The sequence below is a fragment of the Microtus ochrogaster genome, unplaced genomic scaffold (assembly GCF_000317375.1).
Source record: "Microtus ochrogaster isolate Prairie Vole_2 unplaced genomic scaffold, MicOch1.0 UNK1, whole genome shotgun sequence".
Taxonomy (NCBI): domain Eukaryota; kingdom Metazoa; phylum Chordata; class Mammalia; order Rodentia; family Cricetidae; genus Microtus; species Microtus ochrogaster.
In genome coordinates this window covers 11,540,989-11,567,743 of record NW_004949099.1, presented here as the reverse complement: position 1 = coordinate 11,567,743, position 26,755 = coordinate 11,540,989, and the positions used below count along the sequence as shown (strand labels likewise).

General features: G+C 44.1%; 1 protein-coding gene across 2 annotated transcripts in view; it reads left to right on the top strand.

Annotated features, from left to right (window-relative positions):
- Positions 1 to 26,755, top strand: part of Frmd4b (FERM domain containing 4B) — a 191,707-nt gene that overhangs the window by 103,425 nt on the left and 61,527 nt on the right. For both annotated transcript variants that reach the window (XM_026788213.1, XM_005364928.3), the window contains exons 6-7: positions 15,390 to 15,446; positions 16,245 to 16,267. In XM_026788213.1, the coding sequence (XP_026644014.1) occupies positions 15,390 to 15,446; positions 16,245 to 16,267 (80 nt within the window). The remainder of the gene's footprint in view (positions 1 to 15,389; positions 15,447 to 16,244; positions 16,268 to 26,755) is intronic.

The window sequence follows — 26,755 nt, the reverse complement described above, 5'->3', positions numbered from 1 at the left end:
AGTGGATGGATGGATGGATGGATGGATGGATGGATGGATGGATGGATGAGTGGATGGATGGATGGATGGATGAGTGGATGGATGGATGGATGGATGAGTGGATGGATGGATGGATGGATGGATGAGTGGATAGGTGTGTGGGTAGAGGATGGATGGATGGAGGGGTGGGTGGGTGGGTAGAGAATGGATGGAATGCCTAATCTGAAGAAGGCACAGTAGTCCTGAAACAAAAAAAAAGTTATCTTTGTGTATTTACTTTTATAAAATCATCCAGATGGTTAGGGCAGGAACTTTAGCAGGGAACATTTTCACTCAAAGGCTTAGTTTTAACATCAGGACCATAACTTTCTCCTGATTCATCCCTTCCTCCCTCTCATCATCTCCGATTATCTTGTAAGCACCTTGCACTTTTTTTTTTATTTAAATGACTAGTTTTCTATCAGAATGCTCTCCTACTACAAATTCAAATTGTCGTTGTAAATTGGTGCCAGGCTGTGTTTAAGCAATTAGAAGGCGGTAATTAAAGCCTGCTGTGTATGTAATCTTACATGTCTATGGGTGAGGGCAGAAGCTAGGCACCTGGTTCTCACTGCTGGTTTCATAATGATTGTTCGTTCGTCTCTTCCCCAGTTGTCTCCGCCTGGGTATCAGATGTGGGTGCCTTAGAAGCTGCATGCTTATTAGCAGTACCTGACCTATTTAGGCTCCCGGTCTTTCTTGCATGCATAACTATTTGCCCGGGCTCACCACACCTCCAATTTCCAGGGCAGGCTCATAAACATTCACTCCCTTGCTTTGAAAATGTGTTGACGCAGGAGGTTATAAAGAAGGTTCAGATTTGGTGGGATGGTGGAGCCAGTCTAACCTTAGCCTGGGTGATAGTTTCCTCTGTACTGGAAATACAGTGAGCAGGGGCTGTACCCTCAGGTTGGGGAGGCAGGCACCCTAGTGAGAATGAAAACTGCAGGAAAGGGAACATATGGTCTGCTGACTGTGTGTGTGGCAGGACACTGCCATCAAAAGTTTAGCTTTGTGCTGGAGAGATGGCTCGAAGGTTACCAATGTGCACTGCTCTTGCAGAGGACTTGTGGACCGCGTCGAACAGCTCACGGCTGCCTGCAGTGGCAGCTCCAGAGGATCTCATGCCTGCAGCCTCCTCCAGCAGTTGCACACAGACACACAGCTGCACACAGACACACATATGCACACAGAATTAAAATAAAATAAAATCTTTTTTAAAAAGTTAAAAAAATTGAGGGAAGTGATTAGCTATGTTGTACTTGAAAAGTAAAACAATAATAATAAAGTAAAAGAAAAAAATACAAGAGGGTCTGGGGAGGTGACTCAGTTGGTAAGTTGCTTGATATGGAAACATAAAGACCTGAGTTCCATTCCTAGAACATAGATAGGCAGATAGATAGATAGATAGATAGATAGATAGATAGATAGATAGATAGATAGAGATATGTATGTATGTATGTTCTGGTGGTACACATGTATAATCTGTGCTGGGGAAGAGGAGACTGGAGGATCCTTGGGCACCCTAGTAACCTAGTAATTGGCTAGCCTTGATTTCTCCTTAAGAAGCAAGGTGGTAGCATTCCTGAGAAAGAAAATTCCTGAGGTTGAAGTCTGGATTCCACAGACACATGCACACACACACACCATGAATATAAATGTACACACACACAAAAGTACAGAGGAATTCATTCAAAAATACTTTGGCAATATCTCTCAGGTGCTGGGATTACCTAGTGGCTGTGCAGTATTGAGCGAGTGCAGCAAACATCTCTTATACAGTGACCCACAGTTCACAAGTTGTGTGTGTGATCCACAGTCTTGGCTCAGATCTCTTTGGTTCCAATGTTTTATTTTGTTTTGTTTCTTGTTTTAGTGGCTTTTCATCTTCTGTTTTCTGACCCAAGGTCACATCCAGGGTCACACACTGCCCCGGCTCTGCAGTCCCTTCTACACTCAAGCACTGGAGTCCCGTCTTCTGGGGCTTCGACTACACCAGTACATCTGAAGAGCACAGGCAGACGGCCCTGGAAAATGTCTCCCCACTGTTTGTTTAATTCTGGAGTTTCAAACATGGACCAGGTGGGGCACAACTCCCCATCATCTGAAACAGAAACCCACACCCTATCCTGCTTCGGTGAGCCTGGCCCCTGCAACCTTTCCCAGATCCCCAAGTCTTCTGCCACATCCCCAAGATTGAGGCCCACTGCTCTGGCAATGGCCCGCTGTAGGGATGTCGAAATGCTGTGATGTCTTCAGAGTGCCTCACAGGAGGTGAACAGAACCAGCACAGCTCACTTTGAGTGACACTGATGTCTGCTAGGTTTCTCCACAGGGAGGCCTCCTTCTTCCTTTGTAATAAACAATTGCCTGGAGTTGATACTTGGAGCCTGTTTGTCATCTTTCCCCACAGTCCTGGCAGTGCCAAGGTGGCCTTTCCCAAGGCAACTGATCATGTGGTCACCTTCGATGGTAATTTCGAATTCTGACACCTTCCACCTTCATCTAAAGAACAACTTTCATTCTTCTCCTTCTTTATCCTTTAAAATACTGTTAAGCAATCTACATGGGCTCATGGGTGCTCTTTATTCAACCTATTGCTATCTGGTCCTGCCGTTCTTTCTAATGCTCACATCCTTCCCACTGGGGTTCATGGAATCCCCTCTATGTTGGATCCTCTGTCCCTTTGGTGTGTGCCATGACTTGCTCGCTACTTGTTTGGCTTTAGTTTGTGAGAAAGGATTTTCCTGCATAGACCAGGCTGAACGCTGACTCCTGATTCTCTTGCCTCCATTGTCCCAAGAGCTGGGATGACAGACCTGACCACCACCTGCCAGTCTCCACCCTTTGCATGCTTCCTTACTTTCTGACACAGTGGCACAAGTCCAGGCTGTCCTTGTGTTGTTGTCATGGCTTTGGGATCTGGTTTCTTTTAAGTGAATTGGAATCTCATTCCAAGAACAAACGTTCAAGTCCACTGTCTGCCTTCAACTGAACGTAGATTTTACTCACTAGCCAGGGCTGCACCTGCAGAAACATGGTCCAGTTTACCTTCCTTTCTGTTATCTATTGCCACAAGTTCACCTGCATCATTCTCCTAGAGCTGACAGCAGGACACTAATTCACATCTCTCCTCTCCTCTCTTTTCCTCTCCTCACTTCTCCTCTCTCTCCCCTCCCTCATCCCTATCTTCACCGTGATCAAGTTTCTGAGACGCTGTCTGCAGATACTTCAGTCATGATGCTTGTGTCTTTGCAATTAGGGCACACACCCATAAAAGCTCCACACTTGTTTTCCTGTGATACATTTTGATTCTTCAGATTATCTCTCTGCCATTTTTCTTTTCATCCTCCAAAGTCCATAAAGTGCGAAGACCAGTTGTTCTTGTGTTCTTACTGTATAGGAAGCCAGCGAGGCCAGAAGAGTAAACGTCTTGAAATCTGACACTTCTCTGTATCTTGTCTCCAGTCTGTGTGACTAGAACCCCTGTTCACACACTCCACCTACAGTGTTCATAGGTGTAGCCTGCTTAATATCATCACAGTTCAAAAAGAGGAGTTCTTGACTCTAAATTAAAGAGTAAGCAAACCAAGCGTACAATGAATCCACAGGCACAAGAAGCACTCTATTAAAGGCATACTCAAGACTCTCATCACCTCAGTATCCTTCTGCACACTTTCTACAAATATTACTGAATACCTGCTTTATACTATGGGGGATTCTGGGTCCTGAAGAACATGCTGGGACAAAAATGGATAAATTCTGTGTTCTTAATGATTCTATCTAGCAGGCAGTAAAGAAGGTGCATAATGTATATAATATATCAGACAGGGTAAATAGCACATACAGTGTGCAGGTTAGGATGGAGGATGGAGTTACTGTTGGGGAAGACAGAGTTGTGATAAGACTTGGAGTTCTGCTTGTTTTGTGTCTTCATATCTAAGTACCAGTACAAATAGCAAAGTGCATAGAACCTCAGTACACAGCTCGGTGAAAATTCACAGGTAAGACATGAGAGTGTAACCAGTGCCAATATCAAAACAGAAGAACACTACCAGCCACTGAGAAGCCCCTGGTGTGTTTCTTCCCAGTTATGACTCTCCTATCAACTCAATCTGTTAATCAAAGTTACCAGGTTTAGTTACCCACGTCCTCAGCAGAGCAGGAGCCACTCATGTGTGTTCTCAGAATGTCTGGCTCATGGGGTTCTGTTGCTGACACTCATCAGATCCTCGCGTGTAGTTGCTGCCCACAGAAAGTGCCCACAGCCCACTTTCACTCTGCCCAAGAGTCCACAGAAGCACTATGCCATAGTTTATCCTCTAATGGGTGTCTGGGAGCTTGACCCTGGCTGTTATCAACAGCACTTCCATGAAGATGCTAATGACTGTTTTGTAGTGGGCACACGTACATATGTCTGGGACATGTGTACCTAGGATTGTTATGTATATATACCTGGACAACAAGGCATATAATGTATGTTAAGTTTTAGTAGGCCTTGCCCAAAAGTTGGCCTAAGCCCAACTTATAATCAGCCAGTGACAACAGAGGAGTATGTGTATTCTCAGCACACGGTGAACTCAGTTACATCCTGTCTGATGCACAGAACGGCACCGAAGTCTTCCTGGGGATGTTATTGCCTGAAATCGGAAATAAAGTGGCAAAAGGTTATTGACATCATTAACTTTCGTGAAGAATCCTATGCAGCAATGGTCACCAGACAAGTAAAAAGATGAAAAAGATAGGGGATGAAAACTGATAAAGGAAAATATCAAATATAAAGTGTTGATTCTGGTACAGTTCAATGACCTTCACAGCACAGACTCTGTTACAACCAGTGTGGAACAGTTTCTGGAGAAGCATGCTGTGGTTTCAAACAGGAAGGCAAATAGGCTATTTTTTTTTTATTAACTTGACAAGATTATTTTCTTTTTTTTTTTTTTTTTTTTTTTTGTTTTTCGAGACAGGGTTTCTCTGTGGCTTTGGAGCCTGTCCTGGAACTCGCTCTGTAGACCAGGCTGGTCTCGAACTCACAGATATCCGCCTGCCTCAGCCTCCCGAGTGCTGGGATTAAAGGCGTGTGCCACCATCGCCCGGCCGGGCAAGATTATTTTCAAATTTAAAAAAAAAAAAGTGGATAATAATGCCAAGGATTAATAGAAAAAATAATGCATTTATCCTACCAGATATATAGTGAAGACTGAGACAATTTTATGAAATAGTGGAATTTGACAAAGTGTACTAGAACAAAGCTGGAACAGAAGGAGATATAATTTCATGTGAAACTTGAAGTGATATTTGATGCAGGACTATAATCCCAGCACTTGGGATCTCTACACCCCAGGTGAGGATCAGGAGTTCAGGATCACTTGGCTGTGTAGGTATCATATGGGTCCCAAGGATGAGACTTGGATCTTCAGACCTGGGAGCAAATTCTATATATAGGGTGCTGTACCATCTCATAGCCCTCATTGGGTTTTGAGTTTCTGTTTGTTTTGTTTCTTTTCTTCCTATTTCTTTTTCTTTTTCCAAGACAGGTTCTCTGTGTAGACCTGGCTCTCCTGAAACTTACTATGGAACCAGGATGATGGTACCTCACAGATCCACCTGTCTCTGCCTCCTGGGTGCTGGGATTAAAGGTGTGCCCCACCAAAGCCTTACTTTCTTTGGGCTTCTTGATCAATTTTCTACATTCATTTTTCACTTAACAATCTAGAAAACTTCATGAAATTGATGGCAGTTTGTATGTTATTGGACCCCAAAAGCCCATAGGCAGTGGCACTATTTGAAGGTGTGGCTTTGTTGGAGTAGTTATGGCCTTATTGGAGGAAGAGTGTCACTGTCAGGGTGGACTTTGAGGTCTCAAGCTCAAACTATGCCCAGTGACAGAATTCACTTCCTGTTACCTGTGGATCAAGATCTAGAACTCTCAGCTCCTCCTCCAGCTCCATGTCTGCCTCTACACTGCCATGTCCCACCATGATGACAATAAGCAAAAAGTCTGAAACTGTAAGCCCAGTTAAATGTTTTCCTTTGTCACGGTCATGGTGTCTCTTCAAATCAACAGAAGCCCTAACTAAGACATCCCCATTTTCAGATGAGGAACTGAGTTTTAGAAAGAGTAAGTCATCCAAAGCCCACACTTCTCTGTGTGATAGAGGAGGAGATAGGTTCTAGTACAATCTGACATCACAGGCCAGAGGAGGAACAGGGCCAAGGAGAAGAGAGAGTTTGAAGGACACAGTGCATACCCAACTGAATGCTGGGATGTCTACAGAGCTGGAACTACATAGGGGGATCACAAATTAAGACCCCGTCTCCACAAAATAAGATCTAAAACAGAAATATGCAAAAGTACCAGCCTGTGCTCTGGGGTCTGTTCATGTTGGATCTGTCTCAATTGTCCAAACTCACATAGAGTAAGTGATGAAATCAGAGTTGACTTTAAGTAAGACAATAAGTAGAAACAGTTAGATGCTGTGAGAAACGCTGGTAGTGTAAAACTAAATTTAGTTTGGTCAATATAAAGCAGTCAGTTCACAAATATGAATTTAGCCATTTTTTTTTTTAAAGCCAAAGGCAGATGGTATTCCAGCCAGTGTGCAGCTCACTAAGATTTAAGCCAAGCAGGGAGGAACATAGTCAACCTGGGTACTAAGGCTCAGAAACTTCTCCCATGGGTCCTCATAAAGGGCTATTATATGATGTAATCCACGATGTCCTCAATAACCACCTGGGGTTATTAAGATAATGACTTCTGAGTGTTCCTGCATCGTATTTCAGCCGAAGGCAGTGGAGTAATGCCAAAACGTGGTTCCCCTAGAAGCTATTTCATCTAGGATAACCCTCGGGGCTCAATTATGTAGATTTCTGGTGACTGGATTATTTGAAGAATAAAACGCTGGAAACTTGGAGCAACAGTCCTTCACTAGGGCCAGTCTTGTCTCCTAGGGGACATCTGGCAGTGTCTAACAACAACTTTAGTTGTCACAACCAGGGAAAAGGATGTTGGCCATGTCCAGTAAGTAGACTTAGCGTCAGTTGCTCCATGTTTACAATCTAGAGCAGAACTTCCAAGACACCTTTTAGCCCAAAAAATTTTTACTTGACTCAGGATATATAAAATAACTTCACACATCACACATTACCATACATTCATTTTAAAGCAATTCTTTGGTATTACAAGTAATTTTTAAATTACCATTTATTAAGGATGAAAACAAATTTTCATACTAATGAGATGGACATATCTGTTCATTTTACTTGAAAAAAAATTAAATCTTGGCTGAATATTTGGCCCTGATGACTGATACTTTGATTTTATGACCCCAAGGGATAAGAATGGGGCTTTGTATAAATTTGCTGGACAAAATGACAGAAATATGCTTAGGGTCACTTTGGAAACTGTTGGACTTTCTTACCTAATCCCAAACCCAAATTCACTGAATGATTTTTTTTTAAATAAATGCAAATCAGATCAGCACTCAAGCAGGAATTTTTACAGTGTTTCTTTTCTCTTTTAAAAAATAGTGTGTGTTGCAGTATGTGTGTTGCACAAATCCAATGAGTGTGGCGTTCTCTCCTTCCACCATGTGGTTCTCACAGAAGAAACTTGGGTGGCAGGCTTGGTGCAGGTGCCGTTACAGCCAGCTTGCCTGCCCCTTTTCTCTCTTTTCCTTTTCTGTTTCCAGATGAGGCCTTTAGCCCAGGCTAGCAGACCAGCCCCAAACTTGCTATGTAGCCTAGGATGCTCTTGAATTCCTGAGTCGCTTGCTTCCACTTCCAATGTTGGGAAGCTTTGACATAGTGCTTGGTTCTCAAAAGTCAAGTTTTAAACAGCTTTTAATTATTCTTTGACAATTTCTTAATGTATATAATGTCTCTTGATCCTGTCTCCCCCAGTTTCCCCCCCCCCACTTTTTCTGAATGTTCCCCCAACAGGACCCTTTCCTACAGTCATATCTATCCTAGTTACTGTTCTCTTGCTGTGAAGAAACACCATGACCCAGGCAACTTATAAAATAAAGCATTTAGTAGGAAGCTTGCTCACAGTTTCAGAGGGCTAGTCCATGGCCATCATGGCGGGTTGTATGGCAGCAGGCAAGCAGGCAGGTTCTGGAGCAGTAGCCGAGAGCTTACATGTTATTCACAAGCAGGAGGCAGAGAGAGACTGGCCCTGGATCAGACTTTTGAAACCTGAAAGCCCACCACCAGTGGCACACCCCTTCAACAAGGCCACACCTCCTAATCCTTCCTAAACAGTCCACCAATGGGAAAGGGAACATTCATATACTAACCTATGGGGCTATTCTCATGCAAACCACCACAACATCCTCTCCTTTTCTGCTGTTGTTCTTGTGTTTGTTTTCATCTTTGCTTTTCTAAGTCACGACTCTAGGTAGTGCTGCCTGCTGGGATGTGGATTGATCCTGTTGACTTGATCTTGTGTAAGTCTTCTGCAGGTACCCACACCTTTTTTGAGCTCATGACTGCAATGGTCATGCTGGTAGAGGAAAGCAGACAAGGCCAATTATCAGATACTGATTTATTGATTTATTTAGAGATTTCCTTAAAGCACTGCTTGTACCGCCTAGTTGCCAAGCGCGACTTTACTTGCTACATGGAGCAGAGTGACCTGGAGGAATAGCTGAAACAATGGGATATGCCCTTAACCACCTGCTGACTGCCGTGTACCCTTCTGTAGATCTTGCCTGCTTTCCCAGTCAGCGTTGTGATTTTAGAATACAAAATGAGAATGCAAACTGCACCTGGCTATGAAGCTTTTCAAGAGTTGTCCTGGCTCCACAAGTGACATCTCTTCTCTTTCACTGTCATTTGTAGACAGAGACTGCTTATTCGTTTTCTACTGCTCAGATCACACGGAAACCAAATTAATTACAACACTGCTTAGCCAATAGCTTAGGCACATTTATAGCTAGCTCTTATATCTTAAATTAACTCATTTCTATTATTTTATATTTTATCATGAGGCTTGTGGTTTGTCACCTTTTGCTTCTTGGGCAGCTACATAGCATCTGCCTCATTCAGCAGCTACATGGTGTCTTTCTGACTCTACCTACTCTCTTTATATGCCTTTTCCAGTCTGGTTATATTCTACCCTGCACTGGCCAGAGCAGCTTCTTTATTAACCATTGGTAATAAAACATATTCATAGCATACAGAGGAGAATCCCACCTCAATCCTTGGTGTCAGAGCATTTAATTCAGAAAGATTCCCACAACAATGTCATGTGGAGAACACAGAATTCACAGCACCTCCTCCCCGTCCTCTGGCTCATTCCACCTCTCATCCATGATCAATGTTTAAAACAATATTTCACAGACAATTAATTCATACATATACCTATTTGATAACTACACCCTCAAGAATGATGCTAGAGGAATATTAGAAGTCTTTGCTTTCAAGCAATTTGCATTTGTATAAGAATAGAAAAATTTGGCATACTTAATAAATACACTGTAGTTTATACTGTCCAGTCATCTCTGCTCTCAATTGCGGTGTTTCAGTGTTCATTGGCGTCATGTGGTTTGTGTGGTGTAGACCCCAAGGCTTCAGTCAAATCCTATGGTCCTGTGACTCAGTGCAGGCCAGCACTGACATAAATATCTCAAATTCATTACACATTTGAGTTTGGATGATGTTTTGGTCATTGTGCATTCAGAAACGTTCCATCGTTGCCAAATTTTTCACCACCCCCATTTTCAATTACACATCCCCATCTGACAGTGAACAGCTGGCAGTTTAGGATGCTGTGGTCTAGAAGAGCGAATGGGTGATTTATCACAAGGAGAAAAGTATTGTCTCATATATGCAGAGGATATAGGCAGATGTGGTAGGAGATGGCCTGACCTGCTATAAGCATAGTCATCTCTAGAAAGTTAAACTAGCCCATTGCCTAGAGAGAATCATCCTGCAAAGACATAGAGCATGGCTATCCCACCAGCCTTCCTTTGTGGATAGCGGCATGCTCATTATTGGGTTGACAGATTTTTCTGTGTTCATGTGTTTTCAGGGGAAACTGGGAAATCTTTCAGGGAGCAGCGTTTGTGTATTTGTTTGTGTCTTTGTCACATCTGTTCACTGCAATTTGCTGTCTTAGGGACAAAGCACACTGAGAGCATCTACCCGGCATCTGCGTCATCATTGCTAGCGATGTCTGAGCTCCAACTAGACTGGGAAGTCAGCCCACTCAGCAGTGGAAATATCTGAGTGCCCGTATTAAGAAGACTCTTTCTGTGTGTGGTCATTCATCACATCTGGGTTATATCTTCCCAGCTGTGTCTTTGTCTGGTGACAGAAAGCTTTCTTCCCTTGGTTTTAATTTGGAAAAGCCCTGAAAATGTATCTGGACCAACTTCCGTCACTTGTCCCTAATAATAATGACTGCATTTCCAGTACAGCAAAAAGAGAGAGAAATAATTTCTAAAGGAAAATTACTTGTCAGGCAGGACAGAAGAATGTCTACAGTCCAGGAAAATGGGATATTCTTGTTCTTTTAAACAAACTTTTTAAACTTTACTATGAGATAATTTCAAATTTATAAAGGAACTAGAAGAACAGTACAAAACATAAGATATATGTTTACCAAACCAGATCAGTTTTTAATGGTGTACAACATCCATGTTTACATTTTCTCTGTGCCCTGTATATAGTTTTTAGTTGAGCCACTCACGAGTGAGCTACAAATAACAGCATTTAACCTCTCAGAATGTCACTGTGTATTTCTAAAGGTCAGGGACAATAGTTATGTTACTGTAATCCAATTTAGTACATTTAACACCGGACCCATACAATTGCCTAGTTTATAGTTCATCATTCCACCTTCCTCACCTTCCCCCTTGATCCAGGATAACACACTTCAGTCAGTTGTTGTGACCCTGGGCCTCCCGTCATTCAGACATTCAGTGTAGGGGCATGAATGTAGGCAGGATGTTTTCTAGGATAGCCCTCAGTTTACTTGTGTTTCATGAATGATTTCTCAGTATTAAATCTGGTGATTTGTGTTTGTTTGTTTGTCTTTTGAGACAGAGTCTCTCTCTACATAGCCCTGGCTGTCTGGGAACTCACTTTGTAGATTAAGCTGGCCTCAAATTCACAAAGATCTGCCCTCCTCTGCCTCCTGAGTGCTGGGATAAAGGTGTGATTTATTTGGAAACAGCCTGGATTAGCTCCTGAGAGCCAGTTCTCACATAGCTTTTTAACTCCAAATTCTGTGAGGCTATATCGGTCACTTGCAGTAGGCCATGATAGGAATGGGTTACCTCCGAGAAATCAGCTATTACTATTGCTGGGAACTTCTAACCCTTGGGTTGCTGGTGTAAGATGCTTACACTTACTGGCACGGGGTGTGTGTGTGTGTGTGTGTGTGTGTGTGTGTGTGTGTGTGTGTGTGTGTGTGTGACAGCATCAGAAAGCATGTGCTGTCTTTCTGTTCTGATGTTGGCTTCCTTGTCATTAAGGTGAGATATGATCTATCTGGTTCTCTATGAAGGCGACTCTCCATTTCCCCTTTTGTAACTGATGAGTGATATATGAAGAGATAATATTCACATCATTCCTGAAAGGCTGTACTTATCCTCTTTTGTTTCATTTATTGAAGATTTTTTGTGTAGGTCATGTAGTTCAGTGGTAAAGCACTCTCCTAGTGTGAGTAAGGCTCAAGTCTCATACCCAAAACCATAGATACAAGATCAACAACAACAAAATATATTATTTCCCACATCTGTTAGTATTGTAATAATTTAAAACAGTAATCTTCTCCCTCACTTTGGTATTTATTTTCTTATTCATTTGACAGCACTAAAGTTAAAACCCAGGCCTCGTGCGTGCTAGGCAAAAGCTTGCCACTAGCTGCAGCCTCAGCTTCTTGCACACATTCTGATTTTTTAAAAATATTTATTTATTTAGGATACAATATTCTGTTTTGCATATATGCCTGCTAGAAGAGGACACCAGACCTCACCACAGATGGTTGTGAGCCACCATGTGGTTGCTGGGAATCGAACTCAGGTCCTTTGGAAGAGTACATAATGCTCTTAACCGCTGAGCCATCTCTCCAGCCCCACATTTTGATTTTTAAAAAAAAAATTTTAAAAAACATAAACATTCTTAAAACATAATTAGCAAAAGCTTGGGAAGCAGAATGACCTCTCCCCCAGTTTGTCAGCTCACAACAGAATGTGATAGTGTAGAATATGTTTCCATGAAATGCAACAGCCCTCTAGCATGAGCAGAGTGAGTTCTCAAAATTGATTTCCTATTCTGCTATAGAAAGGCTGCTTGCTGAGAACATAGTTCCATTGTCAACTGAGGTGACACTCTGAGTCATCTTCCGGTCTTGCCTAAACCCACGTTTTACCCAAAGCATACCTTTAGAAGTTTGCTGGGTGAGAGATTTGGTCATGAAATTATAGGCTGGTTGTGCCAAGTAGATAGGAAGAACACAGGACAGGAAGTTCGGAGCCACAACACACAAGGAGATTGGCTGCTACAAGCCATCTCCATCATCCTCCGTGCTGACTGGGGTCCTGTTTCACTCAGTTCCCTTTCCGGTTCGAGGACTTTTGATTTCTCCAGTCTCCTTAATTGGAGACCTAGAATTTCACCTCATTGGCACGGTGAGAGGTGCAGGGTGGACAGTGACCTGGTGGTTGAACTGCTACTGCAGGTCCAGGAAGCAGCCGGTCACCGTCTCTGCTTACCTTCCCGTGTTCAGCCCCATCATCGGGCTCCCATCGCTGGCTCCTTGTTTGTTGCTGGCAGTCATGGAAACCCACTGAAGGATGATGTCCTCATCTTCTCTGTAAGGAGCTCCCTCTCTCAAGTGTTAGCTTGCCCTGTATCCGATTACCTCTGTTGCCATGGTTGGAAATAAAAAAAAAAAAAAAAAACAACTCTTCTGCCCTGGGCAGTCTACAGTTTTAAAACAGTGTTGATGCTTCAGTCTTAATTGACGTTTGTCAAATAAAAGTGCTGAGAACCAGACAAATGGGTTGCTCTTGATGGATGCGTTGTTTAATGAACCCCATGAAATTGTCAAGTGACAGTGATTGGTATTAGGGCTCAGAACGGTTTGCCTCGGATATCTAGAACAAGTATATGGATATGTTATATGTAGAGCTTATACATAAGGTGAAGTACAGAATGAGAATTATACAACCAAGTGGGGCTCTTGCCAAACTGTGTGTTTTCTTCCCTATCTGGAACCGTGTTTGAGACAGTTCTTCACCCCTCTTTCACCCCTCTTTCCCGTTCCTCACCAAAATCGGGTTTGGGCTACTTCAGCTAAGAGAGGCCACGGGTGAGCTGGTGTCTGCGCCTGTGCGTGGTGCCGTCTGAGCCTGGTACTCCCCTGCTTTCGTTCCTCCTTTCAGAGTTATTAATATTTAACGACCCTTCCGAGGCGGGGGATTATTTGGCAGCTCCCTGAGGGATATCTGCTTCAGGTATCTATCTTTTTTTTTATCTGTCTGCTGAACTTCCATTTGCTAAATCGAAAAGGTGGTGTCTAGAATGTTTCTCGGATGACTCATCTAAGGTTTTGGTGAGACAAACGGAGTCCGTGGGCTTTTCAATTTATTTTATTCACCTTTGGTTTTTGTACTACTCCAGGCAATACACCTTTTCTCCTGCCTAGGATGGGAGTTCTGGCCTATTTTCAAGCTCAGGGGTTCCCTCTCCGGGGGGATTCTTTGTGTCTAAATGTAAGGAATTTGACCTTCCTAAAAACGTAATCTAATCAACACCCACCTCACCTGGTGGAGCAACCACTCAGCAGCTCGCAGATTAGAAAAACCAGAGTCTTGCTGAGAAGACAGAGAGCCATTGATTCCTGAGCTCAGCCTGGCTTCCCTTTGATTTTATAATCAGTCCTGAGATTGTAGGCGATCTTTGAATTCCAAGGCTTGGGGTCCCTGAGCTCCTGAAACAAACCTTTGAAGCAGATCTTCTGCCTCGGTTCCCCAAGGGAGGGTCCGACTGGGTGGATTAAGTTGTTTTCATTTTCTAATATAAGGGAAACAATACTTATCACTGCTAGTTTAACACCCTGGGGTTTTTCCTTTTTCTCTTCTTTGCTTTAGTGTTTTAATGGGGGTGGGGGGGGGGTCTCTCCTTAACCTCAGGAGTTCCAGGGATGGCTCTCACTTCACCAGGCTTGCTCACTTACCTCCTGATCCATCTCATCGGTTCTGCTTTCCCTTGTCGATTCATTGTATAAGAATTTAGTTTGTGTTTTGTTTGAGAACTCTAAGCAAGTTCATGCTAAGAGACACTCTTAATCTTTCCAGAAACCCTTGCCAAGTACAGTGTCCCCTGTAAACCTCCTGTTGTACACTGGCTTCAAACCTATTTGGTGACTCCCGGTGATGGACGTGGAATAATAACAAATGTTACAGTTCAGGTTCAACAGATAAAAGGGAGGAAGAAGGGGCATCAGGCAATTGCTAGGCCTTTAAAGACTGCACTTTGGAGTGCTCAGGACTCTGTGGCTAACAAGGAAGGAGGGGCTTGGGTGCATCATTTCTGTATGTGCTAATCCTTACAAGCTCATAGAACCACAACTTTAAATCTAAGTTACATCTTACTACTGCAAGATTGCCATTTACACGTGTGTGGACTATTTGTTCATGCACACTTAAACATGACTTCTAACAAAAAATTCCTTGTTAATCAAGCCCCAGAACCCCAGTTTTCCCTGGGATCTTGAAGGACGAAGAAATGAAAAGAATTTTAGACTTCTCCACATCGACTGCAGTTTAAGATCTCTCATTTTAGCAAGGGTGGAACAAATCCTGACTCAGTCGTAGGTAACTGACGGTGAAGTGAGATTATGGCTTCATCATGTTTGCATCATGTGTCTGTTGAAGTAACCATGCTGTGACATGGAGAGGGGGCGTCAGCTCGGGAAAACCCACCAATAATAATACTATTAATACAGAAACATCTGTGGAGCCTAAAAATGAATTTGCAGAGATAAAAAATTATTCAAATGTTTCCACTTTTAAAGATTGTCGAAATGTTTGACCTGCAAGTTATTTGTGTTTTCTAAGCAAAATTTTTCTACTCAGTGAACACACACACACACACACACACACACACACACACACAGAGAGAGAGAGAGAGAGAGAGAGAGAGAGAGAGAGAGAGAGAGAGGCAGGCTCACACACATAGGTTCTCCCTAGCCCTCCTTGAGGTCTCTCTGCTCACCCCCCTCCCTCGCAATGGTATGCTCTGCTTTTGATCGTAAACTGGAGGTGCCAAGCTGTGACAGCTTCTTCGGCTCCAGGGCCATTTGTTCCAGCCCAGGCTAGACAGTTGTATTCAGTGACCTTCTCCTCTTCCACCCGCAGGGGCAAATTGAAGTAGACAGCGAGACCATCTTCAAGTTGGCAGCCCTGGTTTTGCAGGTAAGAATTCGCTCCCTGCTTCTAACCAGCTCCCTTTGGTTTCTTGCTAACTGCCTGCAACTCTGAAACTTCTGCCAGGTGAACCCGATGGACTTTCAAACCAGTCAGGGGTTTGTCAGTGAAAACTGGGACCTGCTGAATTCTGTTTTCATGTCTTTTGCGTGAACTAGCGTGCGACAGTGTTTCTGGAAGACATGATGAAGTTTAGACTGCACCCAGGGAAGAGAATTCAGCCCGTATTCCTGGAAGAGGACTCAGTTACTAGAACTCGGGAGGCAGCAGTTGTTAGAACAGCTGTAATTTTCATTTAAATTTAGCAACTTTTGTACACGTTTTCCTGAGGTTGTGTAAAGGGCCCTTTAATTCTTAAAGGCGCTGGTGGCTGAAAAGCAAAGTCAGTTCCTGTTCTTGTTTAAAAAGTAAAGAGAAAGCAAATAATGTGTGCTGATTTACCTGGGTCATAGTCTAAAAAGTGCAACCCATCTGAAAAGCATGGCTCTGCAATGCAGATATATCTGTCCTGTGATCGTAGCAACGCAGCAGAGAAATGACATCCAAGTCTCTTCATATATATACATATGGAGAATATATATACATGTTAGTCACTTCTGTTGATGGTAAGACACAGCTCACGTATCCTTGTATTTTCTTCTCAATAGTGACCGTGTGGGTAGTGTTCCTTAGGTACCCTGCTTAACAGGAAGCCCTGGAGTCTGTGAGAGGGAAAATAACCAAGAATAAACCATTCATGGAGCTTAGCATAAATGCATATTGATCATGTCTTTATTTTTATTTCAGGAAAGCAAGGGAGATTATACCAGGTAATGATTCCTTTTCTGATGTTCCTACGTAGAATGAGGTTTCCCAGTTGTGGAAGGAGCTGCTTTAGATAACAATGGATGCAAAATCAAAAGAAAGTGCATTGAGGCCGGCGGTTCAGACGGCCTCGTCCTTCACATAGAGGCATGTTCTCTGGGTGAATGACTCTAAGGATGAAACTTTCTCACAGTGTTTAAGGGCAGAGTGACAGGAAATTATAATCAGAAGCCCTCCAAAGTTCTAGTATTGGACCACATTGGTTATTGAGATGAAGAAATCTATGAAAAGCTTTTGCTAACTTGTGCTGTTGTTTTTCTTCTTTATTATTTTAGTCATATAATGACGTTGTGTGTAAGAGGTCCTAATGTATGCAGAAACAGATTAAGTCTGTCAGCTGCTTAGTTAAGGGATTAATAGGGGCTCTTTTGCAGCTGCCCTGAAGGGGCCTCACGCTGAAACCAGTTGACCCAGCAGTTGTATTGTTGCTGCACAGACACCGGGGCTAAGTTCCTCTCTGGCCACATCACCAGAGAGGAGTGTGTGTGTGTGTGTGTGTGTGTGTGTGTGTGTGTGTGTGTGTATGGTGAATTCACCCTCACCCATGCTTCCCCTCCAATGCTGGGGTCCTAGGTGGAAAAGGAGGAATTGTCAAGGCTGGAGGGGAGGCCTCTGATGGGAAGCAGTGCCCAGGTCAGTGACCCACTGAAGGCCTGGCCTCTGCCACGCTAGCGTTCCACTTCTGTAAACTTCACCCAGGGATTATTTACAGATCGCCTAGTGCTCGTTCCCAGCCAAGTCTCTGAATGATGTGCTCAGTGACGGACTAATAAAATAATGCCTGCCAAGTTTAACGGCTTCCTGTCCTTGAGGAATAATCCACTCTCCTCACCCTGCCCATCCAGAGGGACAGAGGAGGGGTGTCCACCTAACACCCTGGTCTTTCAGTTACTCACCACTGCGTCTCCTCGAGAGCATTTGGTGCGTGTGTACGCATGTGTATATGTGAGTGTATGTTTGCGAGTGTGATGTTGTATAGTCATTATACATCAGGACTGAGCCCATGGCGTCTCACAGCAGGAAATCAGGCTTTGCCGTTGTCCCCCCATCTTGTCTTTATCCACCTACTTCTAATCCCATTCACCTTCTCAATGTCTCCTACTTTCATAAATACATATACACATACATGCATATGATTTTGTGTGTCCATAAGATCTGTGGTTGGGTAGGGCGGTTATGAAGTCAGTTTATGATGGTTTCAGGCTCTGTCATGTGGATCATTTTCTGTCCCTCCCTCACTCTTGACTCTGTGAGGTCTGTGCAGGTGTCAGACAGCCTAAGCTCAGTTTTCTCACTAGTGGAAGGCAGCCTAGCCTATGGGACTGCTAGAATTAACACATGAAGGTAGCTGGGGCAGTGTCCACAGCACTCAGCTCTGGCTACACCTCAGCTGGTCGAGTGGTTACTGGCCCCTTAATCTCCATCAAAATTCTATATGGTCTCGTGGGTACGTCTGAGAAGAGTTGTGGAATAAAGGTGGGTCCATGAAAGCTGTAATAACGTGTTCAGGGACCAAGAAAGGGAAAGATTGGTTTCACCAACTTTCCTTTGGGAGAGCCCGGAACCTGACAGAGAGGGAGGCTGCTAGGGACTCGCCGGGAGGACTGTAGCCATTTCAGCTCTAGATGGCACGGTTTGCTCTTGCTAACTTAGCTCCATCCAAGTCTTACCCAGTCCTTCTTTATGTCCAACTGGGTTCTAGCAGTTTCCTTGAGGAGCTGTAGGCTGAAGATATGTCACACACTGTCCTAAAATTGTCCACCTCTGCCAGGTAGTAGAGACAACATGGGACTGAGTCTTGCACAAACTCAGTGTCACCCAAATGAGCCATTTATTCCTTCCAAGCCTCACTTTCCTCATCCATAAGTTGGGATCTGGAGGAAGTCAGTGGTGTGGAAGAACTGTAAGTTACAAAGGCACTAATTATCAATAACAAGGATGAGTAGCTGTCACTGAAGATGACAATAGAACAGAATTCATTGCCACCCACCCCTGCCCTGTCTAATCTCCTCCCCAATGGGCAGAACATGTTCTTCTGCCAAACCTTTTGTTTTGTTTTGTCTTGTTTTTCAAGACAGGGTTTCTCTGTAGCTTTGGGCCTTGTCCTAGAACTAGCTCTTGTAGACCAGGCTGGCCTCGAATTCACAGAGATCTGCCTGCCTCTGCCTCCCGAAAGAATGCTGGGATTAAAGACGTGAGCCACCACTGCTCAGTTCTGCCAAACATTTTTTATAGAACTAATTAATGTAATATGTAATATTTCCTGATAATAAAATATCGGCCAATGCCATCATAGTTAGAGCAAAGACTATAGGCAAACGGATTCTGCCATGGACAGTCTGTATAATCTAGAAAAATTACTTACCTCTCTAAGTCTGATTAAGGCTGGTGTGTAAAATGGGACTTCTAATCATTGTAAGTACACCATAGGTGGTAGCAGGACTGAATTTGTATTTATGAGATGCCTAGAACCGTTCCTGTAGTCATTGTTTTAATATCCCATTGGAATTTGGCTGCTGCTTATTGGTTGTATTTTGTTTTTAGGCAGTGTCTCATGTGGCCTAAGCTTGCCTGAAACTCACTGTATAGTCATAGATGACCTTGACCTTCTGATCCAACTGCCCCTGCTTCCCCATTGCTGGGCTTGTAGGTATTGCCATCATATCTGCCTAGTCCATCCATCAAACTGATGGCATATGTACCGTTCCCCTGTTACAACCTTGAGCTGTTGCCTAGGTTTCAGCTGCTGTAAATAATGCCATGGTGAACATCTGTGTATACCTGAAACTGAAATGATTTGTGTTTGTTTTTTTTTAGACTAAAAATTTTATTTCTTTTTACTTTTTTTGCATTTTTTATGAGGAGATATCACAACTCACACACTGTCATCAAACTTGGTGGCATTCATGCTTGAGCCATTTCCCCCACCTGGTTAATTGCTCTCAGGCATCCAGAGAAGTTCCTTTCCCATGGGAGATAGGTGCATGTTTATAACACCACCATAAATTGGGTCGTTCCCTTCCCATTTAGAGGTAGGTGTTAACCATACCCTTATTCTGATCCCTACAGCGAAGTGAGAATTGAAGTCGCCCATATTCCACTTACAAACTGAAGCATCCTAACACTTAGTTACTTGGTAACTCAGCTTTCAGGATCTTAAAAACAAAACCAAACAAAATCCCTTTGCCTTTGCAAACTCACTGTGGCGGGCTCAGTGATAAAACCTGGCTGGCTCAGCTTTCAGGAATTCTCTATTGGCCTGTGTTGTGTTACCAAAGCACTTGTTATCTTTGCAGTGGACCCTCAGAGATTCAGGCTGTCAGCTATTTAAAGCAAATGGAAGTCACCACTGCACTCCCAGTGAACATTGTGAGAGCAGGGTTTCCTACTGGTTATGATAAGGAACTTAAGTACTTACTCGGAAGGATCCCTGGCAGGAAGCAAAATAAGAAGAGTGGGGCTTGTTATTTTTAAAGGCATTCTGAAGTAAGAGTTTGAGCAAAGCCTGTTTGGAGGCAGAATAATGTGGGGAACAGGAGGGAAAAGAAGAGAGAGCAGCAAGTTGAGGTGTGTGATGCAGAGAAGCAGTGGGGATGCCAGGTTAAGGTGTTTGTATGCAGTGAGAAACTAAGGTTTCAGAGGTAAACAGCAGTGACCACAGGCTCTTGCTGAAGAAAGCAGCGGCAACCAAGACAGCTCCCAGAGGTCAGGAGCCGAACTGAGGGCTCGAATTAGTCAAAAGGTATTAGTGGTGCTCAGGAGCTTTGAAATTTAACCGCTTAGTTTGAAATCACTTGATAGATATGGCAGCTTCCCTGTCTGAAACTAAGTTTATTTCAGTATTGAGCAGGTAATACTCAATATTAGCAGGCTGCTGAGGGTGCCTTATTGTTCCCTCCGCCCTCCTTGCGGCCCTGTGAAAATGACATTATTGCTGCCCCACTTACTGAGCTTTGGAGTCCTGGATGAGTCAACTGTGTTACAGGTTTTTTTGAGTCTCAAAGAAAACACAAGCTATTAACACAAATTTGCTTGCAGAGTCAAGATGGGAATTGACATTAAAACTGACAGAATTGTACATGTCTGTCTTATCTAGGACTGGGCTTTAATGAATCAATAAGACTTATGGTGGCTGGAGAGAGGGTTCAGTGGTTACGAGCACTTGCTGCTCTTCCAGAGGACCTGGGTATGAGTTTCAGCACCCAAATGCCAGCTAACAACAGTTTGTATGTAACTCAGGTCCCAGAGAATCCAACACCCTCTCTGACTTCCATGGACATTGCCATCATGTGGTACAGAGACGTCCGTGCAGGCAAAACACTCATACGTGCAAAGTAAATATTCGCCACAAACTCTTTTAAATAAGACATTATGGTGTATAAAAAGAAATTCAGCATATCCACACAGACAGGAGTGTGTTTCTTCACATGGGTTCTTCATGATCTTTGGTTTAAAGTTAAACAAAGGGGCTGGAGATGTTGCCCTTTGGTAACACGTGCAAAGCCCTGTGTTCACCCCAACTCCCTACCCCCTACCCTCACCCCCGGCACAGAATAAAACTGGGCCTGCTGGTGCATTCCTGGGAGATAGAAGTAGGAGGATAAGAGGTTCAGTATCATCCTGGGCTACATGGCGAATGTGAGGCCATCACGGGCTACATGAGACCCTGGCTTAAGCAACCAAAAGTTAAACCAAGCTTCCCGTATTTTCTCCAAGTTTTCAGTCTGCTCAGAGACACTGGATTCCCCAGGAAGGGCCACATCTGCAGTGTTGAGCGTATTGCTCAGCTGTAGGCTTCATGCCACTCACCACAGTCTTGTGGGGACGTCGGGGGCTTTGTGTTTTACAGTTTATGTATTCTGTCCTGAAAGGATAAATAAAAAATAAGGCGATAATGGGTACCTTTTGGTGGGCTCTGCCAAGGTATACCACTCAGCGAACACGCCACGCACAACAGAGTTAGTGCAAGAGGTTTGTTGGGCGAGGAGGAGAGCAGAAGAGCAAAAGGCCATGTCAGAGTGGGGACTTGGGAGAGGCAGTCAGATAAGAGGAGGAAGAGATGCAAGAGAGGAAAGAAGAGCAAGAGAGATGAGAGACGAAAGGGCAAACTGTGCCCGGCAGGCGCTTTTAAAGGGTGCACTTGGCGCGTAGCTATGGCAGAAAGGCAACTAGTGATGCTGTAACTGCTTTGGAGACAGGCAGGCTGCTGCTGCAGCAGAAACTAACAGTACCTCATACCTTAAAGATCTGAAGGATGAGATGCAACTAAGCCAACAGAGGGCCCGAATAGATCAATCCTGTTCTCTTGACCTATTGAGATTCTCTCCAGGAGAGTGGACCAGGCCAGGGCACTCATGACAGCTATGTCATCCTGGAGTGAAGCTCGGTATGGTGTTGACAGTAGCTGTCACAGACATGGACCAGTCAGTCTTCCATACCAGTAGAGAGTGGTGGACACGAACTGCTTATACCCCTCAGAGGCAAGCTGTCCCTGGAGCTGAGGGTGACCTGGCAAGGAAAGCATCTTGCGTTCCTGCTGGGATGTGTTTGCATGTCTTTTGGTGTGGTTCTGGAAGCATGGAGTCATAGCAGGAGCTGTAAAGTAACCCTGTGCAGCCAGTAGTGCTGCTGTGCAGCTAATCCACCTGTGGATGCGCTCTGGATGGGCGGAGTCACCTGAGGCAGGAAGAAGTGGCAGGGCCTCCAGGCCTCAAGCTAACTTCTCTAGTAGGAAGGGTCCAGATTTTGACTTTCTATGCTTTTGGAGAAAACAGCACTTGTGTAGATTCTTCTTCTCCTGCCTACCCCCTTTCTAGCTCTGGATTTTAAGAATATAGGTCAGCCCTGTTAACAGCATTCTCCATGTGCAGCCAATCTCTGAAACTTCCTCATTTACAAACTGAAGTTTTGTAACTACTAAGTAAATAGCTCTCCAAAGACCCTGTTGACTATGGTTCCTCCTGCTTCTATCAATACAATGAGAGCTAAAATATTTTTTCTTCCTTTTTTTTTTGGTTTTTTGTTTTTTGAGACAGTGTTTGCTTGAACTCAGAGAGATCCTCCTGTCTCTGTTTCCTGAGTTCTGGGATTAAAGGTATGAACTACCACCTCCCGGCTCTAAAATATTTTTATTTAAAATATTTACAGATTTTTATGCTAACCTGCTTTTCAACCTAAATAATCCTTACAGATTTTATTTTTCCTACCAGCTATTAAGAGTTGACAGTTCAAAGCAGACATGCCAAGAGTCCTCAGCAAGCTGGATAACGGTTAAAAAAAAAATCTCTCATCACCTTTTCATTCTTAATCAAAATTCTTTAGACTTAAAAAAAAAAGTTGAGAGTTGATCCTAGTCCAGCCTGCAACCTTACAGGTTTGGCCACAGAAGGAACTGTCATGACAAAAGAGGTCTAGCTGACTGGCAGAGCTTTCTAGAACAGAAGCAGATGTCCCGTGTTGGGACAAGTCTTTGATAGAGGGTTGAGAAAGGAAAAGCATGACACCAACGGAAGTATGTGACCGTGATGTTGAAAGACGAATGTCCAGGTCACACTTTCATCTGCCACCAGTTCTCAGGCTGCTTCCAACACAGAAGTGCCAAGTCACTTCCTTTCCCCGTGTGGTTTATTCCAGACCCTTAGAGTTACCAGATTCAGCAAATAGAAACCTGGAAGGCCAAGTTCAATTGGAATGCCGTCAAACTAACAAATAATATTTTAGTATGACTGTCCTAAGTATCTATTCTGGCAACTCTAACTCGATTGTTTACGGAACATTCTCCTCGATGACAATAATAATCCCCAGGTCAATGACACGGCGGTAAAGGCACTCGCCATAAAACAGGTAACCCGAGCTTAATCCCTGAGACCCAAGTAGTGGAAGGAGAGACCCGATTCCTGCAAGTTGTCCTCTGACCTCCACACCCTTGCCATGGGAGGTGTGCCCACACCCCCAAAGACACAAAATAACTCCATGAATGTAAAACAAGAACAAATAGAATGATACTGGTTCCCCTCCCAGCATGCTCTGAATGTAATGATAGAATGAAGTGTTGGGTAGAGTCTTATTTGGAGCACTAGGACAGGAAACGAAGGCAGACATTTTCTGAGCACAAGCTGGTGCTGTCCTAACATCTATTACAATCTTCTCAAGAACAGTATCAACATGTTACCATGCCTCTTTTTAAAATGAATTTGGAAGCTGAGGCATGGTGGCACATGTCTTAATCCCAGTGCTCAAAGGGCAGAGACAGGAGGATTACTATCAGTTAAAGGCCAGCCTGATCTACATCGTGAATTCCCAGGTAGCCAGGACTACAAAGTGAGACTTTTGTCTCAAAAAAAAAAAACCACAAAAATAGTAATAATAATTTGGGAACTTTTACTTATAAAGGTTGATTTATCTAAGATCACAAAACTAGAAACATTGGAACCAAATCCAATCCAATATTTTGTTTTGTTTTGTATTTTCTAATTAAAACTTTTATTTTGTGTGTAGGAGTATTGTACCTACACATATGTGTGTGTACCAGGAGTGTGCCTAGACTGGTGCCTTCAGAGGCCGGAAAGACGGCATGCGTGCCTAGTGCCTCCAACCCCCGAAACTGGAATTACAGACAACTGTGAGCCTCCATGTGGGTGCTGGGAAGGGAGCCCAGGTCCACTGGAAGAACAGTCAGCACTCTTAACTTTAGAGCCCAGATGTTTTGTTTTCCAGACAGGGTCCATGGCGCCCAAGCTAGCCTGGAACTTTCTATGTAGCTAAGAGCGATGACTTCTTCCCTCCTCCTCAAGAGTCCTTTGATATAGACCTGTATCACCAGACCAGGTTTATGAAGTACAGGGGATCCAAGCCAGAACTTGGTGTATGCTAGGTGCAATGGTTTGAATGAGAATAGCCCCATAGGCCCATAGGGAGTGGCACACTTAGGACAGATGGCCTCCTTGGAGAAGGTGTTAGAGGAAGTGTGTCACTGGGGGTGGACTTTGAGGTTTTAGAAGCTCAAGCCAGGCCCCATGTTGCTCTTTCTTCCTGTTGCCTGCCCATGTAGAACTCCCAGCTTCCTCTCCAGCACCATGACTGTCTTCCTGCCACCATGCTTTCTGCCTTGATGAGAATGGACTAAGTTTCTAACTGTAAGCTAGCCCTAATGAAATGCTTTTCCTTTATAAGAGTTGCCACGATTATGATGTCTCTTCATAGCAGCAGAAACCCCACTTAAGTTACGAGGCAAGCACTCCACCACCTGAGAGCCTCAGCCCCAGTCCCAAAGCCAGTTCTAAATCCCAAACCTTGCTGGTGCAAATAACAGGTGTAAGGCTGGCTGCTTTGTCTTTTGGTCTTTTCTCAAGGTCTCCCTTAGTTGCGTTTGAGTCTGCACTGGTAGAACATGGGGACACAGGAGTGCACCTCCAGCCTCAGTTTATTACCTGCACCTTGAGTTGACATGAAGACAACGGAACTTCATAGAAACACAATGCTGAGCATTCCTCGAGGAAGCGAGTACCCAGGGCTGGAATTCTTGGAAGTCAGTCCTTGGATTTTCCCTCTTAATTTTTCTGTGGAGGCAGGCATGAGAGATCCTAGGAAGCTGGAGACCAGAGGCAGCCCAAGAAAGAATGCTCCCACCTGAAACCCCAGGAAGCAGTTTTTCTCATGGAGATGAAAGGGGGCCTAACTTCAGCAGAGGGGCACACATCCTGCTAAATTCTTTCTTGCTTTGTACTCTGAAGATAGCTACAAGCTGAGTTGGCTTCACACGTGGCCCAGAAGTGATTAGATGGAGTGGGGGAACTCCAAGGACAGTATCTACGGCTTAGGAGGGTAGGCGGAACTCCATCTGTCCTGTCACTGGACTTTCCCCAGCCCCTCCCTGCCTCATCTTCCCCTCCTTGGAACTCCCTACTCCTCTTCTCCCCTGGTGGCTGAGCTCCAAGTCTCCAAGATCAAACTCTAGGTCTCTTGAACCTGTTGCTAGTTCCCACCCGGCCTTGGTAAACCTTCAAACTGGCTGGGCCTCTTCCTATCTGTCAGCTCAGGACCCGAAACCAGTGAGTTCACTTACCTGCCTGATTGGGCTCTTGACATCTTGGGCCCATACAGGTAGAAGATGAAGGCAGTGTGTTATTTTAGCTGTTACAAAATCGACTCAAATCTATAAGAACTTTTTCTAAATTGGTTACCGTAAATAATCTAAATGGTGCCAGGTGCAGTGGCACACACCTTTGATCCTAGCACTAGGAAGGCAGAGGCAGACAGATCTCTGAGTTCAAGGCTGGCCTAGTCTATATATTGAGTTCCAGGACAGCCAGGGCTATGTGGACAGATCCTGTCTGAAAGACCAAATGAACAAAATGGCCTTAGGATCTGGGAATGTAGCTTAGTGTTATAGTTGAGCCTACCATGCACAGCTTCCTGGGTTCTGCCCCTGGTTGGGGTGAGGGGAAAGGAATGGTCCTATAATTTTAGGCTGGGGATATAGCTTAGTTGGTGGAATGATGGCCTAGCATCCTTGAGGCTCTGGGTTCTCCCCCCCCCCCATAAACTGGGTGGCATAAGCCTATAATCCCAGTACCTGGGAGGTAGAGACAAGAAGTTGAGAAGTTCAAGGTCATCCTTGGCTACACGGACAGTTGTCTGCCCTTGTACAGAATTGACCTCGAACAAACTTGCTTCCTACAGTTTTCATCCTATCCCAGGCTTAGTTTCCAGATGGAAACGGAGATAGGTCATGCGTGTAGGATCGCTACCACAAGCACTTTTGGTGTGTGTCAGCGTGAAAACTGGACGTCAGGGATTCCTTGTGTGGTCTGATGAGCTTCAGGGAGAAGTCGGGCTTCCTGGCTGAGTGTCCACTCTGTTCTAAGATTGCATTGAAAATAGCTGTGACCTGACTTTGTCACATATTTAAAACATTAAAAAAGACCGAATTTGAAGCTGGACATAAATATACATGCATGTAATCCTGGAGCTTGGGAGCTGGAGGCAGGAGGATCAAGGCCAGCCTCAGCCACGTAGCAGGTTCAAGGCTAGCCTGTGTTTCATGAGATCCTGCCCCTTCCCCTAGAAAAAGGGCAAAATTTGACTGGATTTGGTGTATCTTGATACTAAAAGACATGCAGTCTGTAGTTTAGTTTGAGTCGGTTCAAGAAATACTGAGGGATAGAAGGTAGCGCATTAAGCCTTATTATCTATACGCAAATGTTTCATGCAGTTAATCCAGTTTAAATTAATCCTGTATAATCTAGTTTTAAAAGTGGGTTGCCACCACCCAAGGAGCACACATTCTGAGGGAATTAATCTAAGACCACCAGAATAAGGAAATTCAAAGCATCTTGCTAAAAAAGGTCCGTCTTCCCCTTGCCCATCTGTCCCTTCCTTATTTTCCTTGCCCTCCTTGAGGACCCTGGGAGAGGTGACCCAAGTGGCTAAAG